This window comes from Dermacentor andersoni, chromosome 9, assembly GCF_023375885.2.
Source record: "Dermacentor andersoni chromosome 9, qqDerAnde1_hic_scaffold, whole genome shotgun sequence".
Classification (NCBI taxonomy): domain Eukaryota; kingdom Metazoa; phylum Arthropoda; class Arachnida; order Ixodida; family Ixodidae; genus Dermacentor; species Dermacentor andersoni.
This window is the reverse complement of record NC_092822.1, coordinates 70,287,007-70,314,215: the sequence shown is the minus strand read 5'-3', so window position 1 is coordinate 70,314,215 and position 27,209 is coordinate 70,287,007. Positions and strand designations below refer to the sequence as shown.

Below are 27,209 nucleotides of genomic sequence, written 5' to 3'. Positions count from 1 at the left end.
TTGTTTTCTCGTATATTCATATTACAGCGTGAAGCTACCGTGTCTGCAGCTTGTGCATAAATCGTACCTTACGCATTTTCCGACGCTATTTGCTTTTAAACACAAATTTTGTTCAATAAGGCAGTTGCAATTGGCGGATGGCCTAGAAGAATGGTGATGTACGCTGCACTTCCGCGCATGCGCGTGCCCGCGTGACGCACGACGCCTGTGGTGGTGGTGGTGCTTGCGCAACGTTGTTTAACGTCAGGTGGGGTGGCGGTACCTGTCTAACATAGACACCAGCTTCGCTGTACAGGGTGGAATGGAGGCGGGCTTTCTTATTTTCATGACCATTCCTCATGCACGCTGATGATATCTATTTAAGTTTAGCCGGTTTAAGTGTTGTCAGGAAAAAAAAGTCAGCTCATCCTCTAGTGGTTCACATCTATCGAAGACATGTCTCCTTGAACAAGTTGGGGTAAGGAGTTGGGCGGAGTAATTGCGCACGGCGCTCTATCGCGTCACGTCTCGTGTGACGGGAGTACGAGGAGCGTGCGGCTGCTTACAATGTTTCGCTCGCTATTTGTTGGGTCGGCCAACACATTCCGACTGCACCTACTAATGGGATGCTTTTAGACTGCACTATCTGCGGATCTCCCCTCGAAAGAGGCACAAACATACCCGATAAGAAAAAGGAAGCGTTCTCGTTTATGTAGGCCTTGTTTTTAAATGACACCATAAAGCACGTAAAACAATTTACATTTATTTTCACAGAATTAGGTAGACAATCCTGGCATTGCGCTTGTCGTCCCACTGCGTATAGTGCAATGGATAACGCTTGCACCCGACAGTGATTTGTGTGCTGCCGCATTGCACAGCCCATCTCGCTGCTTCTCGGCCCCACAAGGCCCCTACGTGCCGCGGAGTTGACGCTGACGCTTTCTCCTTAATTAAAACAAGAGTGTGCTTTCATTCCACCAAGCTGATTCCGCAAAGCGATTATATGTCATTTCTGTTGTGAAGTTAGAAAAGAAAACCGATGAAAAAAACATGGTTCGTAAAAAGCTGCAAAATAAGTAGGAATTCACTTCCTGGTCTTCCAGTGCAGCTATGTAGCCCGGATAAATGGTATCAATACTAAGCGGCTGGGGCGGCTTATTTGAGTGCCACCCGTACTGCTCGCGCTAGATCACATCTAGAGGCGATCTTACTCGAAGCCCTCACAATTTTCGCAAGTTATAAACGATAAATCGGGTCATACTGTCCACACGATAAATCCAACAGGTGACTGTACCCCGGACGCCGACTGTCTACAAATGTTGAACGCCGCATGCTTTTCGCATTTACCAAAGAGACTATTACCCAGAACTTTTTCTAACCAATTACCGTAACACTGCATATGCTGTTGTTTATATTCTCGGTAGAAGACATTCTTAATTATGAAAAAAAAGCTATCCCTCTGCTTTCGTAGGTGGGGACGAGATCAACTGAAAGCTGCTGAATGAGTGCTAAACATATTAGACCGAGAAGTCTGAGAAATTTGTTGTCACTGTTAATTGTCTGCTGTTACATTACCAGACTACTGGAAAGGAGAAAACGTCGTTGCAGTTGTTCAAACAGTGAATAATGACTCCCATTTTTATTTAGCTCCACATTTTATTAAGCTGTGTGCCATGCAGAATGATTAAACTTCTCATATATTCTCATATTAACTTGTTTCACTCGGTAATTGACATTCACACTTGTCAACGCTAATTAAGTAAAGAGCTTTCTTGTAAAGCGCCGTTAGCAATCTTGCTCCATGTCTTGTCACGTTAACCTTGATAACTTTGAAACTGATGCCATCTATTTTAGGTACGATGAAGACTTGGATAGAAACTAGTGTCAATGCTTGCTACTTACATTGTTATAGTTGAGCCTATATACGTTGTAATTTGAATAGATAAATGATACGCCAATTGTTATTGCCAATAACAAGTCGTACAAACTGGGTTCTCTGAGTCATTGCTTTACTGACATGCACACATGTCTAGCGGGCAGAAACAGTCTTTGAGCGAGCTGTAGATACTGACAGTAGAAACAACAGGCTTAGAAACGCCGGAGAGATATGAGTGCTGATTTCAAATATAGACTGCAAGAATAACCAGTTCATTCGCGGGCTGTGTTCCTCCTAAATGTCGAGCTGCAACAATACATTGTTCAAGAACATACAACCCAAAATTTATTTCCAGTACCACGGTCGTTATGCATTTCATTATCAGGTACGGCACATTCTCCGAGCAAGTATCTGAGTTTTCTCAAGGTTATATTCAGCTTAAGAAAAGCTCAGCTGTGCATTGCATGTGTAACACGCCATGGTAAGGGTTAACGTCTCCAAACTGCCAGCGTTCATCATCCGGGAAATCTTGCGTAAAAACTACGCCCCTCGCCACACATATGAAAATAGCTAGGGCATCTGGAACCTATTCAATATATATAAAGTAATCATAGTTTTGTCGCTTTAAAGTAGTCTAAAGGCGGTCTGGATGTGTGTATATACGCAGAAATACATGCTGTGTTTTCAGATCAGTGCTGCTTTTAACATAAATTAATAATAAACGCAAGTTCTCCAATCTGAAATTGCACTTCTTGCACATGACTGCGTAATGTATCGCAAAATCACTAATGCTAAGGAGAAAATTCGAATGCAAAGAAATAATAGCAAAAGTAATTGGTTCACGTGATTGTGCACGCAATTAAATAAAGAAAAGAGCTTTCATGGAATTTGTTGGATAAAAGCAAGCTCCTCCGACTTGTTAAACTATTTTTTGGGTGATAGGTTTGGCGGAGGCATGGAATACAAGTTTTGAGAGCTTGAGAGCGCAAAGTAGGCTGGCTTTATTAGAAAGTAAAAACAGGTTCACCGAGTCGCAGTGGTGGCGCCCCAGTGGGGCGGACGCTTCGCTTACAAGAAAGAGCAGGGACAATTACCGCCAACGCGAGGCAAACTGGATTTCCGGAGCAAGTGGCAATGGCCCGCACGGCGGGGACAACGAAGAGATGCACGGTCGCTGGAAGAGCTCCCCCTCCTCCCCCGTAGAATGCCAGAAGCTTAGGAGTGAATGGTGGAATGAATGAAGAGTTAATCATGTTAATCAACATAGGCCGGTTTCACGAGGTCGCACGACACTCTCTCTTTCATGCCGCGAACGTCAATCTTCAAGGTCCTCTCTGAACGCGAAACCACACGAAAGGGACATTCATAGGAAGCAGTCAATGGTGGCTTGATTAAGTCACGTCGCGGAAGACGTGCGAGGTGTGTCCATCGTTGGGAAACTAAACACAGGGTGCGAGGAATATAGCCTCCCTATGTTCTGTATGGCAACTGGCGGAGTGCTTGGCTAGGGGGCGAAGAACTGGCTTACCCATAGAGCATCATCATCTTTGGTCGTTATCAGCCCTAATAGCACTCGAGGTAGCCTTTCTACTGCGGGAAGGGCGTAGTCCACGCCAGCAAGCCCCCATCCTGGCCGGCCACGCCCAAGAGCGCCCAGCCGAATAACCGAATCTCGAATAACCGCTCGCGCTCCGAGTCACTTTGTCCTCCACTTCGGCTGCTGGCTCTGATGCCAAAGTTCTCATACCATCCGCTGCTGTCTGTCGAGCGTAGCGGTCAATGACGCCTTCAGTTGTCGGTGGAGACGCTCGACCATGCCGTTGCTCTCTGGCTGGTGAGCCGTGGTGTTATGAGCGCACGTGCCCAGCAGTCTCGCCAGGGCAGAAAACAGGGAGCTTTGGAATTGTCGGCCTCTGCCAGTAGCCACACGAAAAGGATGACCATGCCGACACAGCCACGTAACAAGCAATGCTTCCGCCACTATTTCAACCGTGATTTCATGCAGACGCGTCGCCTCAGGTCACCTTGAGTACCGGTTGACTTACGTGAGGAGGCATCTGAAAACTTCGCAGGGTGGAAGAGGCCCCACCAAGTCTAAATGCACATGATCGTATAGGCTCTCTGGTGGTCGAAACGGTGGCACAACTGAATGCGCATACCGGGTCACTTTCACGGTTTGGCAGGCCTGGCAGCTTCTTGCCAAGCTTCAAACAACTTTGTTGATCCCTGGTCAGACTGGCCAGATACGCATTGACTCAAATAATGAACGCCGAAACTGATGGGACAAGTGCGAGCGAGGAACTGCCTGCAATGTATCGCAAGTGACCAATGTTGTTGTCTATGGAAACGCCTCCTCCGCAAGCTGGAGTGACGAACCTTTTTCCCGCCACTGGCGCAGCTCGGGGCCCTGCTGCTCAGTGGAGGCTAGAGCTTGCAAATCCACACGGCCAGCAGGCACAGCGCTGATCCGTGACAGTGCGTGAGCTGCCTTGTTTTCTGTCCCAGAGATATGGTGGATGTCGGTAAAAAATTCGGAGATATAGGAAAGTTGCCGAAGCTCACGTGCTGAGCACGAGGAAATATTGTTCTTGCATGTGAAGGCTAACGGCCTGGGGTCAGTCGGAATGTAAAACCTACAGCCCTCAAGAAAAAAAAACGGGAATGATTGACAACGCATTAGATGGCCAACATGTCCCTCGCGAAGGTGGTGTAGCGAGCTTTTTTATGTTTGAGACGCTTTGAGAAGAAGCCCAGTGGTCTCCAGTCTGTGCCATCGTGCTGCTGCAGTAGTGCACACACTGCCGTTGTCGCTGCTTCTATCATAAGGCGAGCTGGCGCATCGGGCAAGGGATGAATCAGCAACACTGCAGTCGCCAACCGCGTCTTGGCTTCCTGGAAGGAGTGTTCGTGCTTCAAGGACCAGTGGAAGGTAGGCGTTCTTTTTTTGGGGTCGCGACGGAGCACGTTGGTAAGTGGTTGAAGAACTTGCGCAGTTTGCTATGAGGAGCCAGTGAAAATTTATGAGCGTCGGAGTCCTCTATTGCGCGCACCCGTGATTCTTAGTGCCGTGATGGGCCTTGGTATGAAATGCGATTGTAGAGAAAATCCAGGGCTTGAACTTCGAAAATGCATTTCTGGGGCTTTAAACATGCTGTGTTAATCCAGTCGCTCAAATAGAAGGCGAAGGTGTTCTTTGTGCTCTTCGCCTGTGCGACTTGCAAAGACAATGTCGTCAAAGTAGACAAAAATGAACGGGAGTCCGCGCTTAACCTCTTCAGTGAACCTTTGAAAAGTTTCCGCCGCATTCTTCTGATAGTAACGCATACGGCAAAAGTCAAATAGGCCAAATGAAGTAGTGATTGCTGTCCTCAGAGTATCGCTCGGCTCGACAGGAATTTGGTGCCACGTGCTCATCAAAAAAATCTTGCTGTATAATTTGGCTCCTCCGAGATGAGCGCCAAGGTCATGTATGTGGGGAAGGGGATATTGATCCGGAGTAGTGATGGCATTTGAACCTCGGTAATCAGCACAAGGGCGCCAATCGCCACTGTCCTGCTTTGGAGCCTGATAGAGAGGGGAAGACCGATTGCTGGAGGAAGGACGGATAACCCCGAGCTGAAGCGTGCGCTCGAACTCACGGCAGGCGACTTCCAACCTCCTTCGCGCTAGCCTCCGTGGCCGGGCGGCGACAGGTGGGCCGTTGGTGGTGATACGATGCGTCACCTTGTGTTTCGCGGCAGCGCATCGCTTCGGGGCTTCGTGAGTTGCGGGGACCCAGCAAATATTTCGTCTTACGTTGACAGCAGCGGAAATGTGCAGATGTCAGATGAGGTGGACTATAGACCAAGTAAATCGAGGGATGTGACGTTATCCTTTAGGCGCCAATCGCGAACACTGACATCTAGGTTGAAATGGCTGAGGAAGTCCGTTCCAAGTAAGGCAAAGCGGACGTCAGCGATCACAAACACCCATCTGTTCAAGCACCAGAGTTCGATGCCTAGTGTTCTTTACCGGAATCCATACGGCGCGAACACAGTGTTACTACTGTGGTGTGGTGGGAATGGTGTAGTACTGTGGTGTAGTGTGGTTCCCACCACTACAGCTGTGGTGGGAACGATAGGCAGCTCGGCTCCGGTGTCGACGGAAAAGGAGGTACCGGTGATGCGGCCGACCACGAAGAATAGGCGGCTTGCGCGAGAGCCGATGTCGCATGCCGCCGTTAGCGACTGGCCGGTGCATTTCGCGTCCATGAACAGGGCCAGATGCAGAGAATTGCTTGTTCTCGAAAGCGATGGTGGCGCGAGTACAACTGCCGCGGCGAGTCTCTAGGATGCGCTGCGAGACTGCGAAGGCGAATGGTTGCGCCGAAGTTGGTTGCCAGTATTGCCACCCGTTGTCAGCTTCTCCCGTGCACTGGTAAGGCGGTTGACTGTTTCCTCCAGCTGCGTGAGTCGATCCCCTGGCTCTGGGGCTCACGCAGTTGCGATAGAAGATTTGAAATCTATTTATGCGGTCAGCGAGTTCAGCTAGCCGATCAAGACTAGTCTAGACGGAACTCGCCAATACCATGCGTGGGGACTGTGAGGGGCGTTGCAAGAAGCGCTCGCACAAAATTGGAAGCTGCAGCTGTCGTTTGCGGAGTGCTCCCTCAGTGACTTACGCAACCCGTACAGGAGTTGTGACGGTTGTAGGTCGCCGAGTTTCTCGAAGAGGAGCTGTTGAGGCCTACTCTATTGCGGTGGCTCGAGGCGGTGCAGGACCGTGCGTTTCAGGTAGTCGTATGCTGTGGCTGAAGGCGTATCCGTTAGCCAGTCGACTATAGCATCGGCGATGACCCGTGCTATAGGCGACGGAATAGATTTGAAGTAATGATCCCGAGTTGATCGAAAACGGGCCTCTACTTGCATAATCCAAACGTCAGCATTCTTGGGCCAAAAACTGGGAAGCTGAAGCACTGCGGCGACGAGAGGAGACGTAACCATGGCGTCATCTGTATCAGCAGGAATAGGAGCAGCGTCGTACATCGCTAGTATTCCAAAACAATACCTTAAAGGTCCTTTGTCACCACTTGTTGGGAGCTCTGTTTAGCGGAGGCAAGGAGTACACGTTTTGAGATCTTGAGAACGGAGAATCGACTGGCTTTATTCAAAAGTGAATGCAGGATTGTTGAGTGGCAGTGGTGGCGCCCCAGTAGCGCAGCCGCTTCTGTTGCAAGAAAGAGTAGGTGTTACTGACCCCTACGGCAGGGCAAACTGGATTTCCGGAGCACTGTTGGGGCAACTACGGGGCGGATGGTCGCTGTACATTAATGATATGGCAATAGCTAGGCTATCACAGTATAAATATCTAAGAGCATACAGATAATTTGAATCGGCGGCGTCATGTCGACTACGTAATAGTTAAAGCAGGCCAGATACTGAAGTTTCTTTTCTGAATTGCAGATACGTTTATTTGAACTTCTAAGGAGCTACATTATTAGACATTCGTGAGGTCGCGCCCTTGAGTACGCATGGTTGTTTGGGACCTACCAATATGGAAGACGTCGCTAAGTTTTAAAGGGTGCAGAATTTGCCAACTTGCTTTGTCGCTGGACAATATGACAGAAACCTTAGTGCCACCCGTGTAAAAGAGGCTCTGAAATCACATAGTTTAGACTATCGTCGTCGTGCAGTTCATCTGAAATTTTTCTAAAATATCTACTGCTCTGTTGTTGGCATCCACAGGGGCGAGTACATGAGGGAACGTACACAGCGAGGTGACCTCAAGCATAGAGTACGCGAATACTCCTATAAAACGGAATTATTTATTATTTCGTTCTTTTCGACAACGATTCTCAAGTGGAACCGGTTGCCTCTTTTGATTGTAGTGGTTTCTTTTAATGATGATTTCTTTTACTTGGTCAACTAGCTGATTCGATTAGCTGTACTTTCTGCTTGCCGTGAATGATTGACATTGTTTGGAGTGTCACTTTGCGTTTGTTCATTGACATATAATTTTTTCGATACTTCTCACTTACATTTTAATTTTTACTTGTCTGCACTTCTGTTCCGTTGAATCATTTGCTAATGTGATGTTAACTGCATCTGAATGATGTGTATGTAACTAATTTCCCCTTCCCTATCTGTTTATAACGCCTGTTGGCGATATGGGCACAACCTCAATAAATAAGTAGAAGGCCCTCACCCTACTTGTATCAAACATTAGGTAAAAATCAGTGCTAAGAAGACAGACGCACCACAAAACAAGCACAACTCAATAAACGATGTTAGCAATATTGCATCACACATAAAAACGTTCCATAACACGAACAGCATTTGATCGAATATAAAACACTTGTAGAGGCTTTTGGCGGCGCGTCAATTGTAAGCAGCAGGTCCCGTGTTAAGAATATAACTAGCCCCGCGTGAAAGTGCCACAAGAATAAAACACGCTAACGCGGCCGGCCTCATTGCCACATCTCCGAACCCCTTGTGGGAACCATCGGCAGCATGACTCGTCACATAGAACATATCTGAGCGCGACAGCTTATCCATCGGAGTGCCTCCACAGACCTGAAGCACTCGAGATATTTGACGGTTCCGTTCAAGAAATTTCTCAACCGCCCTTTTGTTTAATGCAGTCCTTGACAACCACTAATAATTTTTTGGAGGAAACAGAATATATCATCTCTTGCACGTCTTCTAAAAATATAGATCCAATCCTCCGATTTCCAGGCAATACCTTAGTGGCATACCCCTAACATGTTGTGTTAAAGGGATCCTCTAACATGAAAGCTTAGTAAAGTGCGTTTTACGAAAATCTGCTCATTTATTTCACCCACGTGCCGATCTCTGTGACGGCTGGTCTGAAAGGAATAAGCGCTACAGCTTTCTTCTGCTGGCTATTGGAGTAAGGACTGCCAAAATGCTGTGTGGAAGGGTTTCTGCATTTGATGTTCCTCCTGTAGGGCTGCCCATTTGGAGTTGCTGTTTCAATAGTACCTGCCCAAAGCAACACCATTCCATTGTTTTACTCGTTCAATTGATTTCGGTCGCGGCTTCGGCAGAAAAGGTCAAGAAATATTACATAATTTTTGGGCCATATGTGAATTCTCACTAGCGTAATTTGTGTAACGAAAGTCATCATCATCATCAGCCTGGTCACGCCCACTGCAGGACAAAGGCCTCTCCCATACTTCTCCTACTACCCCGGCCATGTACTAATTGTGGCGATGTTGTCCTTGCAAACTTCTTAATCTCATCCGCCCACCCAACTGCCGGCCACCCCCTGCTACGCTTCCCTTCCCTTGGAATCCGGTCTGTAACCCTTAATGACCATCGGTTATCTTCCCTCCTCATTACATGTCCTCCTACCCATTCTCATTTTTTTCTTGATTTCAACTCAGATGTCATTAACCCGCGTTTCTCCCGTCACCCAATCTGCTCTTTTATCCTTTAACGTTACACCCATCATTCTTCTTTCCACAGCTCGTTGCGTCGTCGTCAATTTACGTAGAACCCCTTTCGTAAGCCTCCTGGTTTCGGCCACGTACGTGAGTACTGATAAGACACAGCTGTTAAACACTTTTCTCTTGAGGGATAATGACAACCTGCTGTTCATGATCTGAGAATGACTGCCAAACGCACCCCTGCCCATTCTTACTCTTCTGATTATTTCATTCTTATGATGCGGATCCGCGGTCACTTCCTGCCCTAAGTAGACGTGTTCCCTTACCACTTCCAGTGCCTCGCTACCTATCGTAAACTGCTGTTCTCTTCCGAGACTGTTATACATTACTTTAGTTTTCTGCAGATTAAATTTAGACCCACCTTTCTGCATCACCTCTCGAGATCAATGAGCATGCATTGCGATTGGTCCACTGAGTTACTAAGCAAGGCAATATCATCAGCGAATCGCAAGTTAATAAGGTATTCTCCATTAACTCTTAGCCCCAAATCTTCCCAATCCAGGTCTCTGAATACCTCCTGTAAACACGCTGTGAATAGCATTGCAGAGATCGTATCTCCCTGCCTGACGCCTTTCATTATTGGGATTTTGTTGCTTTCTTTATGGAGGACTACGGTGGCTGTGGAGCGGCTATAAATATCTTTCACTAACTTTACATACGGCTCGTCTACACCCTGATTCCGTAATGCCTCCATGACTGCTGTGGTTTCGACTGAATCAAATGCTTTCTCGTAATCAATGAAAGCTATATATAAGCATTGGTTATATTCCGCAGATTTCTCTATCACCGGATTGATAGTGTGAATGTGGTCTGTTGTTGAGCAGTCTTTACGAAATCCTCCCTGGTCCTTTGGTTCACACAAGTCTAAGGCTTTCCTGATTCTATTTGCAATTAACTTAGCAAATACTTTGCAGGCAACGGATAGTAAGCTGATCGGTCTATAATTTTCAAGTCTGTGGCGTCCCCTTTCTTGTGGATTAGGATTATGTTAGCGTTGTTCCAAGCTTTCGGTACGCTGGAGGTCATGAGCCATTGCGCATACAGGGTGGCCAGTTTTTCTAGAACAATCTGCCCACGATACTTCAACAAATCTACTGTTACCTGACCCTCCCCAGCTGCCTTCCCCCTTTGCATAGCTCCCAAGCCTTTCTTTACTTCTTCCGGCGTTACTTGTGGGATTTCAAATTCCTCTAGACTGTTCTCTCTTCCATTATCTTCGTGGTTGCCGCTGGTACTGTATGAATCTACATAAATCTCCTCAGCCACTTAAACTATCTCATCCATATTAGTAATGATATTGCCGGCTTTGTCTCTTAACGGATACATCCGATTCCTGCCTATTACCAGTTTCGTCTTCACTGTTTTTAGGCTTCTTCCGTATTCTATCCATATTGTACTTCCTTATGTCGGCTGTCTTACGCTTGTTGATTAACATGGAAACTTCTGCCAGTTCTATTCTAGCTCTCGGTGTAGAGGCTTTCATACATTGGCGTTTCTTGATCAGATCTTTCGTCTCCTGCGATAGCTTACTGGTATCCTGTCTAACGGAGTTACCACCAGCTTCTATTGCACACTCCTTAATGATGCCCATAATATTGTCGTTCATTGCTTCAGCACTAAGGTCCTCTTCCTGAGTTAAAGCCGAATACCTGTTCTGTAGCTTGATCCGGAATTTTTCTATTTTCCCTCTTACCGCTAACTCATTGATCGGCTTCTCATTTGCCAGTTTCTTCCATTCCCTCCTCATGTCTAGACTAATTCGAGTTTTTACCATCCTATGGTCACTGCAGCGCACCTTACCGAGCACGTCCACATCTTGTATGATGCCAGGGTTAGCGCAGAGAATAAAGTCTATATGATTTCTAATCTCGCCATTGAGGCTCCTCCGCGTCCAATTTCGGCTATCCCGCTCGCGGAAGAAGGTATTCATTATCCACATATTCTTCTGTTTTGCAAGCTCTACTAATAACTCTCCCGTGCCATTCCTAGAGCATATGCCATATTCCCCCGCTGGCTTGTCTCCCGGCCTGGTTCTTGCCTACCCTGGCATTGAAGTCGCTTATCAGTATAGTGTATTTTGTTTTGACTTTACCCATCGCCGATTCGCAGCAAAAGTAACATGCTGTTAGTACGTAAACAGTTTTGACACGTGTGCAGCGGCAAATAATGGAACGCCATAATATCAGCATATGGCCTTCGATAGCCTGCTGTCAACAATACCCTACTATCAGCAATGTGATTGTTATAAAACTAAGGGCTAGAGGGAGCGCAGGCACCAGATAATATTCTGACGATGGATCTCGTTGATCGTCAACATAAAGAATGCAAGGTTATCGCGCAGCGAAATCAGCTCACAGCGCCGCACGCGAGCCAGCCCAGCCTCGTTGTCCTTGTCATCCAAAGAACACTCGCACGTTTCACTTCCCAGTTCGCAGACGATGTGCGCTGGGCGAGTCGTGCAGAATGTCGACGGTAGAATGGCTTAAGGCACGCGATATGGGTCAGCTGTGTCTTTCTGGAGCGGCGACCATTGCTTGCGACGCTGGAGATAACATACATAACGTCACTGAAGCGCTCGGCAATGACGAATGGAATGGGGTAGCGGACCAAGATCTGCCGACACACACCACGTTTGCGGACCGGTTTTTTGAACCAGTATAAGCAGTATAAGACGTGGTCCGATGGCGGGCGTCGTGACGGATCTTTGAGCGCTGTTGAGATGTCAGAGTTCGGGGGCGAGCGATGCGACCGACGTGTGCTCGGCAGAATGTCTCGCCAACCGACTACGGTTGATGACTGGGCGAGTTTGGATTCCATTCTAAAAGTGGTACAGCGCAACATAAAATGGAAGAAAACAAGCCGAGCCGGGCAGATAAAGGAACAGAGCACACTGTTCCTTTATCTGGCCGGCTTGGCTTGTTTCTTTCTATGTTGCGCTGTACCAGTTGTAGACTGCCAACCGAAATTTCCACGTGTGCCGTAAAAGGAAGATGCGAGGAGAGTGAGCGTAAAGCAGATAACATGGATGGTGCCTTGTGGTCTCGTACTTCGCGTTGTTGTAGGCTTTAGTTATTTTGTGCTTGTAGTCGACATAAATGGATAAAATGTGGCGCTCTACGATGGATAACATGGCGCTCTACGAGACCATTGGCCTGCGGGTGATATGGAGTGGCACGGTGCACCTGGCAGGTGGACAGGCGCAGGATCCTCTCAACGTCGTCGGCGGCGAACTGGCACCCGCGTTCACTGATGATGACTCGTTGAGGACCGTGGCGTAGCATAAACTGCGATACGTGGTAGGCCGTTGCTGCAGGTACTGCCGCAGTTTCTGCGTAGCGCTCCAGATGGTCGACACAGACGACTACACATCGATTGGCATTGACTCATCGCGGAAATTGGCAGTGTAAATCGACACCAACAGCCTCGAAGGCAGAGTTAGGAGGCGGCACACGATGAAGAAGTCTGGGAGGCGCATTCGTGGGAAGCTTGTGAACTTGTCATTCTTCCTCTGATTGGACGCTGTTAGGAACGGCCTGCAGAGGTGCCGACATGCAAAGCTTTCTCAGCCAGCTGCAACAGTGGGGTTGCCGTTTTCTAAGAACCGACGGTCAGTCTCCAGCCGAAGGGCGCCACTAGGTCTACTGCGGAGACTTGGTTTGAAACGGCGACAAGGCGTCGTTCCGCAGCCTCTTGGCGTCACGATGTCTGCTGCGGCGACTCACTGTGTGAGGAGGAGAACACATTGAGTCAGCAACTCTTCGTCGCCGGAATGCCGAGACGAGGTTGACGAGCCAGGCTTTGTTAGTGAACTCGCCACCACCGACCTGGCCTGTCGGGAGCGGGGGAGTTCTCGAAGTAATGTATTTGGCGGCACCGTCCCACGCGCCTTTCAAGACGCAAGACCCAGTTCTGCGAAGACCGCCTCACCTCGGTTGGGGCAGAGAAACCTGTGCGGAAGTGTGTGTGTAAGCCCTCCCGCTCAAAGGCGGCTCGGCTACGACGACTCTGGTCGAACGTTTTCCCTCACCTAGGGATCTAGGGAGGACAGAGTGTATTTAAGGAGCTGTTGCGCGGCTCCTCAGTGTGCTTTTCTGTCGCAGTCATGCTAGGCTGATGAACTGCAACGTCCGCATGTATATACTTATATATACTATTATTCGTTCTCGATGGGAACAAGTCTCTCACTTCAAAAACGTCCTCAGCGTGGATGAGTTGGACGACGGCATCGGCCAGCTACCATCTAATTCATGCCCGACTCCAATCATTACAACGCCTGTGATTGGAGCCAATCACAGGCATCCACTCTCTCAGGAGGGGGACGGAAAAGGTGTGATCGCGTCTTCCCTCCCCCGGCGCCCGCCATTTCCCGCCAGTTTAGGCCCTGCACTCAGAAGGGGAGGCCGCATTTGGTTCGTTTGCCCGAAGAGTAGGCTGCGTTGAAGGAACGGCAGTGGGAGCGGGCGGCGCGTCGTGCGTTCAGCTGAAAAACAGGCGGTGGTTTATGAACGCCGCCGGAAACTCGCTCGAGAAAAGGCTCGTCGTCGACGTGCCTACCTCGCCGTGAGGGAGCGTGAAGCCGAGGCGTTACGACAACGGAGAAGCCGCGGATCCCGAACTTCACTTGCACCCCTCCTCACAGTAGTGGAAGGGCGGTCAATTCTTTTTCGTGTCGTGTAGCATCTTGGGCCAGTAGAATCTTTGATGGAGGTGGTGAAACATTCGGGCAAAGCCTATTAAGCCGCAGGTTCCGCCGTTCCGCCATTGGGCGTGAAGCGAAGAACGTGCAAACGTAAAGTGCGTGGAACGACGGAAAGCGGGCGGGCTCCTTGGCCTGAATAATTATTCTTGTAGAGGATGTCGTCATGGATTACGAAACATCTTGGGTTGGCGTGCTCTTTCGCATAGGCGAACAAGGGATCTAAGTCACGGTCGTCATGTTGTGCTTGTTGGAATGTCGCGAGATCAGGGAACGGGGCGTCGATAGCGTCGATATACTGATCGAAGTTCTCGGCTTCGCACTCAGTCGTAGGAAGAGGTAGACGCGATATGCAGTCAGTCTCTGTGTGGCGGTTACAGCTTTTGTAGCGTAGTACAAAGTCAAACTCTTGTAAGCGCAGAGCCCATGGCGCAAGTCGGCCAGAGGGGTCACGTAGGCCCACCAATCAACAAAGGGAATGATGGTAGTTGGTGACTGTGAAACAACGGCCATATGCGTGCCGGCGAAGCATGCGAACGGCGAAAACGACTGCCAGGCACTCCTGTTCTGTCACTATATGGTTGCGATCTGCCTTGCTCAATGAACGGCTTGCATAATCCCGCTGGCATCGGTATGCATTTCTGTGTATAAGAGCAAAAGAATCAAAGTGGCACCCTGGCCCCGATGTCAGCATCAACTTTAGTTGCGTAAATGGTGAGTCAGAATCCTGTGTCCAGTGAAAGGCACGTCTTTTTGCACCAAGTCAGTCAGTAGTTGCGCCCTATGAGCAAAATTTGGAATAAAGCGGCGGAGGTAGGAGCCCAGGCCCAGAAAACTTCGCAGGTCCCGAAGAAATTGAGCCTTCTTGAAGTTGCTGACAGAGGCGGCTTTCTGCGGATCCGTTCTAGAGCCATGTTTCTCCACAAAGTGTCCCAAAACCAGTGTTTCGCGTTCTCCAAAAGATTTCTTAGTTCAGCGTCAGTGCAGCTTTCTCCAGACAGATTAGAACAAGATCAAGGTGATGGTTATGTTGCTCGAATGTTTGGCTAAAAATCACCGCATCGTCCAGATAACAAAAACATATTTCCCATTTGAGGCCCCGCAAAATTGTGTCCATATATCTTTCAAACACGACGGGGGCATTACACAAAACTAACGGCATAATTTTAAATTCGAACAAACCGTCTGGCGTTACAAAAGCTGTCTTTTCTTTGTGAGTCAGATCCATACGAACTTGCCAGTACCTGGATCGCAAGTTTACTGAGGAAAAATAAGGCACCGAATGTATGTAGTCGATAAAGTAATAGATGCGTGGAAGTGGGTAGACGTCCTTCTTGGTTATGGAGTTGAGACGTCGGCAGTTGACACAGAACCTCCATGACCTGGCCTTTTTCTTAACGAATATAACAGGTGCAACCCAGGCACTCGACGATTCTTGTATAACGCAGGTGGTCAGCATCTCGATGACTTGCTATGAAATTACTTTGCACTCCGACGCGGAAACTCGGTAAGGCTTCTGCCGGAGAGGATACGCAGATCCGGTGTCAATCTTGCGACAAGTGTGCGAGCTCGGTACATGAGTGCCGTGTGCTTTCTGTGCAAAATCAAATACTTTAACGCGTCTGGCCAACAATGTAACTAAAGCTCTGCGCTCCTGCGAGGGAAGAGTCGTGCTAATCGTTTTTAAAAACTCCAATTCTGTCACGGAGACACAGCACGATCAGACTTGGCGCAGTTGCTTAGGGCTCCACTGCACATGCCACACTCCTGTTCAAGCAGTGCAATGCGCACTCTCCGGGAGCATGACTGACTCGGCTTTACAGTTCACCACCCATAACTATTATTTTCCGCTAGCAAGCGAAACAAGGCAGTGAGGCGCAAACATGTTTTTCTTCATACTATGCAAGGGCAATGGCTCAATCACAATGTCGAATTAACCTGTACTCGGGTTGGTGGTCGATTCATTAATTAGCATGCTGGTCGTTGACCAAGGCGGAAGAGCAGAACCTTTTATTACATCGAGGTGGTCGCTTCGACAGGGAGGCTGCTGGGCGAGAGCGGACAATAGGACTTTCCCTGCTCCGCAGTTCAGTATCGCACGGCACTCTTGCAACGAGTAGATGCCAAGGGCAACGTCATGCGGGGAATGAGCAAGTGCTGCTAATTCTGCCTTGAGGGCCTACCCAACGACACACAGACACGGTACATACACCGACTAGACACAAAGACGCGCAGCTTACCGCACGAAAGGTAGTAGGCTTGTCCCTATAAAAGGTAAGTTTTCGGTAAAGTTATTTCCTGAAAACTAAACTCTTAACAGAAACAGTTGTTCTGGTGTCTATCAGAGCCATTGTGGGAACATCGTGAACAAGCACATGAACCTTGTTTTGAAACGTCGAAACTTCCGGACGCCTACTTGTGTGTAATGCGGTACGTCCAGCTACCTTACCTCCATCGGACGCGCAGGCTAGTTCCCCAGTGGGCGATGCGAAAGCTGCCGCTGGGACCATGGGCGTAGTAGGTGGCGTCAGGCTTCGAACAGAGGCGAGAGGGTCACTACGGACGTTCTGCCGGTGCACGGACTGCTGGGAATTTCAATCCGAAGGCCAGATGGTGTGATCGGGCCGTTGGCTTCACCGTGGGAATGTCGCACATCGCTCGGAAAATGCCGTACGCGGGTGACATCGCGTAGCGCAGCATTGAGCGATGTGTCCACGAACGCCGCACTGGTAGCACACGGGGCGTTCACGCGACATACGAAAAGTCATGGTACTGTGAGTGTAGCCGGCAGGCAGTTTCCCATTCTAGAACGAAATTAGACTGTCGACTGTTGTAGCTGTAACTGTCACGGTGTACATAAGGCGGCTAGACGTTACAGGCCATTGGTAATGAACCCTTAGCGAGGCTCGTGGTTGGAGTAGCTGCGCTCGTCGAAACTCGCAGCACGGATAGTTGTGGATGGTATATGACACTGCGCGTATTTAGCTTGCACGGAAACAGAAGCATGCCGACGTAGTTCCTCGCGTACAAGGCGAATGGTGGAGGAAAGGTCAGCAGGTAGTGAATCATGGCATACATCGACGGTGGCGGCCGTCGACCTTGACGTCAGCCAGACGTCCAAACTTCGAAGTGATGCAACGTGTTTAAGGGCCTCGAAGGTTTGATTGATCACGTCAGCTACTGATACCAGACTGTCCTTGTCGATGAGGAAGTGGCAAAAATCCTCGGCAATATACCTTTGAGACTATGGCCCACCTTGTCTTTCGCCATTTGGGCATCCACAAGCATGCATAGTTTCAGTATCTCTTCAACGTACGTTCTCCAAGCTTCCCCGGTGACTTGGGCCCTCTGCGACAACGTCTGCTCCGCGCGTTTCTTCTTCGTTTCTGGGCCGCCAACGCATTTCTCAACTTCTTCCACAAGTAGGTGCCAGGTTGTCAAAGTGTCTTCATGTTTCTCAAACCATAGTAACGCAGCAAAATCAAGGAATAACAAAACGCTAGACAACTCGCTAGCAGCATTCGGACCACTTATCTACGTCGTTGCCGGGCTTTCCTGTGATGGTCCGCGGCTCCCTGTGGCAGTGAGGAGAGGCCCTTGCGGATAGTTGCTGGGTGTCTCCGTTTGAGTTTATTTCTTTAGTTAGTGGTGCCAAGTCCGCCCGCAAGTCGACGGCCGCGCAAAGCTAGTACTGTTGTGCTTACGCAGTTGGCAAACGGTGTCCCTCAGCTAGCACTAGGTAGTAGGTGGCCTACCGCACACCTTTCAACACAGTTGTGACGATGTAGCGCGTTTAATTACAAGATCAAATATGCAAAGGTATCGCTTCGCGAAATGAGTGCACAGCACCGGGCGCGAGCCAGCCCAGCTTCGTTCTCCTCTTGATGCAAACTCCACTCGCACGTTTCAATATAACAGACGCATTTGGTCATCTGTTGATTATCATCACACGACTACGAGTTACCCTACCTATAAATGACATCCATATTGTCTAAAGTGACTTTTACTTTAAAAGGCTCTTATAAATGACGGTAGGTGTCGTTGAAGCTAATTGACGGCGTTTAATGGTGGATATGTATTGGCTGTCAGGTAAACCTTTGTTATGCGCTGAAATTGCTTAGCCTTCAACTCTTGGCTTTGGTGTAGTTGGCTAATGCATGCTCTCGCAATCATTCACTACCATCGGTGAGTGAGTTTTACTAAAAGTCACCTTTCTTTTTTATTTATTTGGCTCCTTAAACAGTGCCTAACACGAGCTCGAGGTCAAAGACCACTTGGCCTGACGAATCCTCGACCCCATCTACAGATATACAGACAACATAGTTACAGACTACATCAAACACATGCACCAGTTCGCGGAAACCGCACGCGATTCCGTGAAAGCTAACACGCAACAAGTAGAAACATAAGAAATACGGCATATAAACGGACAATACAGTTGCCATCTGATACATCTGGAACAGTGGGAACTTTTTCAAAGGTATCAAAGAATAAAAACTATATCATTTATCTATTTATGCTTGAATGTCAGACAAAGCAACGATATCTGGAATATACCATTTAGTCGCTAATTTGTGATCGCCTATTACTGGCTAGTTCTCTGTCCTCTTTGGCGCTGTTTTACACAGGAGAATGCTAAGCCGCTGTTGCATTATTCCTATGGTCGTTTCGAAACCGTAGATATATGCATATTTCTGATAGCCTTGGTGTTTGTGAAAGGCGATATACCTGGCCACAATAAACGCTGTCTATTACCCCTGGTGAACGCTTTCGAGGGCTCTTTGTAATGGTTATCGGTAAGACACAGTATTCCTTTATTTCAACACCACCACGAGAGGCAAACTGTACTAACACAAACACAACTTGCTCCTTGGTCGTCGCACCTTTAAAGCAACACCGGTGAAGAGACTAATGAGTTGCAGGCACTTCGTACCGTGGTTCGTGCACTTTTCCCTACGTATTGGCATGGAAAAGTTCAACGACCTTCGTTTGCACGCGCAAATTGTCTTAGTTTCTAAGCATATAAGCACAGTTCTCAGCGATTGAAACGCAATGCTCAAACCACGGGCACCTGCCGACACTTTTCGGACGCCGGGTGCGACTCTGGAGACACCGACTCGACACGTTTTCGTATCCCTTGAAAGGCGAGAGCCTTCGTGTTGTAAATCTCGCTGCGTTCGGCTGCGCAGCGATCGGCCCAGCACTGACCACTGGCGCGAAAAGCGCCCGCAGCGCCGCATGCGCCGAGTATCGCTCTTCAGTCGGCGACAAATGTGCAAAGAACGCCTTTCAAGCAAGATTAAACACATTTATGACATACGTGTCTGGCTGTAGTTCACTAGTCATTATCGTAATAAACGCAAACGAGAGAGACGTAATTATCTCAGTAAAACGTACAAATGACCAACTCACCAGGACGGGGACGATTATGAACGGTGATACTAGATTCAGGGGGGAAGCCTGCAATTCGGTGCGCGTGCCTGGTCTTGCTGTCTCCGTAAATGTAAGCAAAGACAGAGTACCGTCCCGCACCCGTGAACTGCGTGAAGTATCCACTGTAGATACCGTCATTGCTGGATACGTCGGGATCTGCGAATTTAGGAGCAAGAGCTGGTGAACGCGCACACAGCATTCGCCTACCCTTACACGAAAGCAAGTCCGTATACTGTAGTTATGCGACGTCGTCTGTAGCACAAGGTTACTTTTCTATTCCGAACAACAGCAGGTCAATTTCGCTTCTTCCCTTTCGCTTCTTCACATACGGCCAGCACCACCGTAGTGGCCTCCGTGATAAGTCTCGGTATTAACGTCGCAGAACCAGTCAGACGCGTGGGCACTTCAAGGTCATGGAATACACTGTGGATGCGAAAGCGCTAAGTTTGGCAAAAAAAAATATCAATTATGGGGTTTTACGTGCCATAACCCCGATCTCATTACGAGGCACGCAGTAGTGGTGGACTTCGGAAATTTCGACCACCCGGGGTTCTTTAACCTGCGCCTAAATCTAAATAGACGGGTTTTTTCGCATTTCTCCCCCTTGGATGCGGCTGCCATGGCCGGGATCCGATCCCGCGACCTTGTGCTACTAAGCCCCCCACCAGGTAGCCACTAATCAACCGCGGCGGGTCGACATGTAAGAGAAAAGAGACCAACCAGTACGTCATGGCACAACCTGGCATAACTGTCTCATCCCGAAGGGTTCTTTAGACGCGAGTGAGGCACAGTCCGAATCAATTTACCGACAAATATTTTGAGAGCACTGACGCGCTACTGTCTGGAGGTGTTTATGGGAGGCGCAAGCATAAGCGATCAGTTGGCATGATCGCTGTGGCTGGTGCGTGGATTTGTCTGAACAGCGCATTTCTGGCCTTAAATCATCTCAAAGTGATTTTAGAAATAATAATGCAACGTCTCGCGGTGATTACGCGTGATCGCCCAGGCTAATTGCCTTGCTGTTTCGAAAAAGCTATATGAGTACTTGGAAATCCATAAAAATTAATCATTGTCAAATAAACGAAATTGAAGCTGAAAAATACAAGGATTCCATAAATACGCGGGTTATAACCACGGGTTCATGGCAGTGCATTGGTGGCAACGCCGGCATTTTCCCTAACAAGTTTTGTCGCAAACACTATGACAGTCCATTCTGCTGTGAAAAGGAAAGAACAGAAATGAGGTGCAAAAAAAAGGAGAAATGAAGTGGGCGCACAATGACCCTATGATTATTTACTTCATTAGTGGAGCCCTGGCAGTGTCGTGCATTACGTCGTGTTCGAATGCGCGTTGTCGTCAGGTGCACTAGCATCGGGTTGGTATAGCTGAACTCCCCAGATTTTATCTAGGGACCTTATCTAGAAACCTTGGGCATAGCGGCCATGCGCTGACTTAAGCGTAAGAGACAATAACGGGGACGCTGACTGGAACGGTTATCTGTCGATCTCATCTCGTCCTTGCCCCCGTGTTTCGAGCCGCCTTTGCAGGCTGCTAGTTCTGCTCCGAGGCAACTACTACCTCTTATGCCACATCGATTCCATCGCGTTGCCCACGTGCATTGCTGGAGTACTCTCCGAGAAGTTTCAGCGCAAGTCTTAAACCTTGCTACCGTCGTGAACGCTACATTCTCAATGGCCAAAACTGGGCCGTCTGACGAAAGCTTCCGGGGCCTGCGAAGTAACCGTCGATGGAAGGACTAGAATACCGTTTTCTGAAAAAATTGCTGAAATGCAGGCGCGTAGCTACTGGTAGACGTCTATGGCTAGTCATGCCTCTTTTGACGTTACCGCGGTTGTTATACGTGGAAATGTTTCAGAGAAGTCAAGCGATATGATCACGCAAGGTAGTAGGTTTGCTTTGTTTTGAAGCCAAGTGTTACTTCTTTATTTTCTCGCGTGTTCACAGCAGCATTCTCAACAGCGTTTTTTACCGTAAGAGAGTGGTTCAGTGTCATTTGAATTATGTTGTGCAAAACCGTGATAAATAAATGGCGCTTGCACTATTTTCATATTTTATACTCTGCGACAACCTACCATTGAAAAATAATACATATATAATAGAGGCGACAAAGTAAATAACCGAAAATTAGCAGGACTGTGGCAACTCAAAAACAACAACAAAACATGTTACGTTAGTCATGTGAATACCACGTCAAAGAAATTATTTTTCATTTCTGTATGCTAGTCTCGTATGCCAACTTTTGATGATAACTGCTGCAGCAAATTTGGTGATTACCCGCCGTGGTTGCTCAGTGATTATGGTGTTGGGCTGCTGAGCACGAGGTCGCGGGATCAAATCCCGGCCACGGCAGCCGCATTTCGATGGGGCCGAAATGCGAAAAACACCCGTGTACTTAGATTTAGGTGCACGTTAAAGAACCCCAGGTGGTCGAAATTGCCGGAGTCCTCCACTACGGCGTGCCTCATAATCAGAAAGTGGTTCTGGCACACAAAACCCCATATAATTTTTTTTTAATTTGGCGATTATAAACTAAATCACAGAATCAATGGCGCTATACCACGGAGCAATAAAGGATGTGTAAAGGTACCACTAGCGATCTACTCCCCACTTGAGATAGGTGTACAGATGGGCTTAAACCCAGTCGGCGTGATGTGACATTCACGAAAGCCACTGCGGGTGGCGTCCTTCACTGCTCCATTCGGTTCCTTTGCGCGTTGACTTCTTTTATGTGGTGAAACACCCACGTGCATATCCTTTCTCTTTATTTTTCTTTGGGGGGAAGGGAGGAGCCGGGGCCGGGCAGGTCATCCACATGACACCTTTCAGTGCGAAGCATTTTTCATTGATGCCAATTGTTTTTGACATCGATTTATATTACCGTAACTCTACGCGGTGTGCGCAGCATGTAGTTGTGTGCGAAACACTTGGCAGCAGTTTAAAATGCTGCAACTAGGGTGTGCGTAGCACAGATCGTGTGCCCCGCGGTATGTGGTGTTGTTTAATTAACCTCCTTAACACCGACTTCGATCCCTGTATTTCCGCCATTAAGGTGCGCGAACTTCACGGTGGCATCGCGAGATGGCGCAGAGTGTCAAGAGGGAAGAGGAAGAGACAAGCCTGACTGCTCTACCCGCTTCATAAAAACTTCATTTCGGCTTTTCGCATATTTAGTCATTGTAGAAGACTTGTAGCCATTTTCTTCTTGTTTCACGTCTAAGAAAAGAAGTTTGCAGTACAGAAATTTATCAACGTCAGCGTAGACAGCAAATATTTTTCTGTCGACGAAAGCAGCGCTGCTTGTGGTGGCGCGATACACAATTTATGACTTCGGTGCAACCACCGGCAGGGACACAAAATAGACCTCAGTGTCCGGGGATTGACGCTAATGCGGGCGCTAATCCATTCGATTCATCTGAATAGCACGCAGTTATTGCCTATGGCTTTCTTGCATTCGACATGATGAGGATGCCAAACAGGTGCGAAGAAACTCGGGCAGGGAGACACAGGGGTACCGGACCGATTTTACTACGGTTAAGCGTGTCCGCCAATGAGACAAGTTTAAGAGCCTCAGCAATTTATGACTGCAGCAGGCTTGAGCGGTGCAGGACATTTCCGGGCACCATCATGCAAGGGTGGAGGGGGGGGGGGTCATTTCCGCACCCTAGTACTAAAATCTCCAGTTGAAAACAAACGTACCCACCACGAACATGGAGCGAAAAACAGCTGCAACATAGGTTTAACAACTACGATTGCTAATGCACGAATAAATGAAACTCGTGTATTTGTATACGCCATTTCTGTACCCGTGGTCCCATAAACCCTTCGCAGCGCGCGCAAGACATTTTACGTACGCCACCGTGGTTGCGTGCGTGCTACAGCCTACCGGATAGTTCGAGAAATCTGGGCGGCATTAGTTCAAATACCTCTGCATTGAGCGTCCCGGGTAGCAGAAAAAAAAGAAGTTGTCCTATTAGAGGCGCAGATCGAAATTAGTGCTGCGGTTGTGGGAAGGGCTAGCTGCAGCCAATAAGTCCTCCTTTCATAATGGAATGCCAGGTTGGATCTTGTTGGCGTGATTTTTTGTCTGTATCTTTTTTTTTGTACAACAAGCATCATACTATATCAATATATTAAATGCGCAGCGCTATGTGCCAAGTTTAACGAGAACAAATTATTTCAGCGATGCTCTTACCATCACCGCTGTCAAACAGTGGAAGGCACCAATGCCCCTGCGTGTTGATCACCACCGCCATAACTTTCGCGCCAATGACAACTTTCCCGCCTTTCGACACATAGACGTCAATGACTGCTTCATCAGGTGCGCGAACCGGGTTCTTTGGCCCTTGACATGAAGCCAATACCGGCATCTTTGTAGGGTCTCTGCCTTCGGACATGACCAGGATGCTGACTTTGACTCGGTCCGTGCTTGAGCTCTTCACTTGAAGCATCCATGTACCCGCCTTGAAATATAAAATTAGTCAACCAGTCAGTCAATCAGTTGATCAGTTGCTCGTTCGGTCAGTAACTCAGTCGGTCACGCAATCAGTCATTTAGTTGGTCAGGCAGCCAGTAAGTCAGTCACATCACCATTACCTAAACCACCCACACCTTAGCGGCTGTGGTGTTGCACTGCTAAGCACGAAGTCGCGGGATAAAATTTCCCGCATTGCCAAGGGGGGGGGGGGGGCGAAATGCAAAAACCCCTGCGTCCCGTGACACCTCGGGTGACAGTCCGTGACATTCCGTGACATTGTCCCGTGACATTCGGGACACCTTAAAGAACCTCAGGTGATCAAAATGAATCCGAAGTCCACCACTACGGCGTGCCTCATAATCAGGTCGTGGGTTCGGCATGCAAAAGCCCCATAATTGTAACCATTACCTAAACCACAATAAAATTGCTTGTTTTGTTCTATTTCTGCAAACGCTGGAAATTATGAACAGAGAAAGTAATTATGGAAGGAAACGTCCTTCATGACCATCAGACACAATGCGGAGCCTTGCTCGCGTGCGCGTTGTCCAAAGCGCGAACGCACTCGCGTCCACCCTGCCACGCTCGCTTGAGGACCGCCACGCACTTTCGCGGGCCACGACATGCCTGACGACGTCGTATGGGAACCGGAGGCACTCTCAGACCTGACACGGCGTATCTAATTTGTCTTCGCCAAAGTGCTTCCGAAAGTGCGAATCTGCGTCCCGCAAGTGGTGGCCTTCCAATCGGCGGCGCTTGGCCTCGGCGGCCCGTTCGGCGGCCCTCGGCTTCGCCTACCGCTTCTTGGCCACGCTTATCAATTCGGCCCGTCGCTTCACCTGCTCCTGCCTCGCCGCTTTGGTACGCATCGCGTACCTCTGCAGTACCTTAATGTTCCTCTTCCGCTTGATACTTCTGGAGGGCCCATTTTTGTATCTACAAGTGGAGGCCTACGCGCAACACGGCAAAACTGGCGCAACCGAGCCCCGTCTACTTGTGGCACGCAAACCCGCACAGGGCCCAGTGGAGGAGCCAAGCACTAGCGATGGGTGAGGGAGTGCGTGAGAGAGAGCGCGTGCGCGTGGAGCAAGCAGGGGGCCGAGCCAACAGCGGCCATCTAGCAGGCGCATTAAGGAGCGCGCGCATCGGCGACAAACTCGGTGGCCTTGGACGGCCTCGAATTTGACCTTGGCTGCTACTAGGTCCAGGAGCGCGTCACGTTTTAGAAGTGCATTCTAGTATACCAATGAACAGTGTCGATTCAATAGAAAAACAGAAGTCGGAGATGGCACAATAGCACAAAATTTCCACCTCACAGGTGCTGAAATTCCGCAAGATCCTCATACTAGAGGAATGGTAGAAAATCTTTAAGACAGTACATCCAGAGGCACGATAGCTGTAAGGTCATAATCACAACATGAATCAGCACTATTGAAGAATGTTATTTACCGAACTCACAAAATACCACCATGGGATCTAACGCAATAAAAGTGTTGTTTAAGTCTTAAGAAAAGACTTGAAAGAAAAGATTAGTCTTAAGAAAAGATTAGAAAAGAAAATATTGGCACTCAGTTCCATCACAGTTCGGAGGCTAGCTTAGCCAACTGCAATATGCAGTTGAACGCGGAGTCGGAAAAGAGTAGAGGCCGCTGTGACTTGTTTTCGCTTCAATAATGGCGATGGTGGAAAAAAAATTTCAGATGGGCCGCAAGCAAAAGTTTGAAACAAGGCACGTCTAAGTCAAACAAGATCGCACGAAGCCTTTGTGAGCAATTTCGGAATGCACGACAGTAAACTGTTAAAGGTTTTGCCAAGAGCACGGTGCATAGCGACAACAAATGTTCACATCCACAACACCTTGCTTCTGCTTCTGCTTGACCGAGACTCAATCAAGAAGTTCATTTTAAATGTCAAATATTCTAGCAGTACCGCTGCCTTCCGACGGGTTTGTGCATTTATTTGATTATTTGAAACTCATGACATGGCTTGACGTATTTAACAACACCTGTATTCGTGCATTTCGAAGAAAACCTTGGTGGCCTTGCGTTCCTGAATTCTATCATTTCCTCCCGATTGTGTTCATTGCAACCAATGTTTGATCTTCTCTTTCACAAACACACACCTGAAAATAAAATTGACGTCCACCTTTTTTTTGTAGCACGAAGCTACAAAATATTTCCACACAGGTTTCTCAGTAAGAAAGCTTCCGAGTTGTAAGAAATTTGATCCTGGTCGGGGAATGCGAAGTTTTCTTCAACCGCAAAGCTTTGTTGCTGAGAAAACGGTGTGGGTTTCCTTTGTAGCTTCCTTATAAAATAGGGATGGATGTCGTTTCTTTTTCTCTTTTCATGAACATCCCTCCACTTTGCGGGCCTCCGCAGAACTGATCTGCCAAGCACAGACGCCATTCCACAGCTTCCTCTCCCGTGTACTCTCCTAACGTTCGAACAACTTGCCGCTGTCTTGAGAGGCCAGTATTGCGGCATTACTCACAACTTGGAATTGCGATAATGCGTCAACGTTCCGATGTCGCAGGTGTGTCCGACTCATTATATCAAAGCAATGTTTTTGCCAATCTCAAAGCGTTTTCGTGTGCTGAGACGGCAAAGTGACTTCCCGGAGTATCAATACAGTGTCCAATGAACTGGCTTCGATAAGCTCCGTATAGCTGTTCACATTTTTGAGACTGAATTGGCTGAACACATGATGGACCTACCCTTTGTTACGATTAGCGTTTAGCACTGCTGTGCCCGGCATCCCTCCCCGACAAATGAGGCTCCGCCGGCGAGCGCGCCACTATGAAAGGCCCTTCACACTGGCATCATTGTTCTTTCAGGGCCAAAGCGCTGGCGAGTAAATCAGACGAACGCCCGCTTGGACTAGACTCGACCCGACATAGACTGCAACGCGCAGACAAAGGAGCTCACTTGGAGGCGGTCAAAACCCACTGCCCTCCGTGGAAGCAATGAGTACAGCGAAGACCACTCTACCTTAACCTGACCCTGACAAACGGGCCGTCACGAATGGCCCACTAATTGATAAAAGGGGCCAACGCTGAGGACTTCCGTGGAAACGAGGTCGACATCAAGTTCCCAGTTTGCCACGACGTTGCCTCGTATGGAGCGGGCGAACGCGCAACATTGGAGGCGGAGTCCGGCAGAAGGGTGCAACGTAATGGGCAGATTTCGCGAACGGTTCGACGATTGTGGGTGGCCGAGAAGAACAGTGAATTTACGAAACGATGGAAAGGAGAAAAAAAAAGCGCTGAAAAGCGGATTTTTAGTGT

General features: G+C 48.5%; 1 protein-coding gene across 1 annotated transcript in view; it reads right to left on the bottom strand.

Annotated features, from left to right (window-relative positions):
- Positions 1-23,961, bottom strand: part of LOC126527809 (calcium-activated chloride channel regulator 1-like) — a 36,225-nt gene extending 12,264 nt beyond the window's left edge. Inside the window, exons 1-2 of the mRNA XM_055068931.2 lie at positions 23,645-23,961; positions 19,411-19,587 (exon numbers count right to left, since the gene is read on the bottom strand). Of these exons, the coding sequence (XP_054924906.1) occupies positions 19,411-19,587; positions 23,645-23,900 (433 nt within the window). The 5' untranslated portion in view covers positions 23,901-23,961. The remainder of the gene's footprint in view (positions 1-19,410; positions 19,588-23,644) is intronic.
- Positions 23,962-27,209: the final 3,248 nt, after the last annotated feature.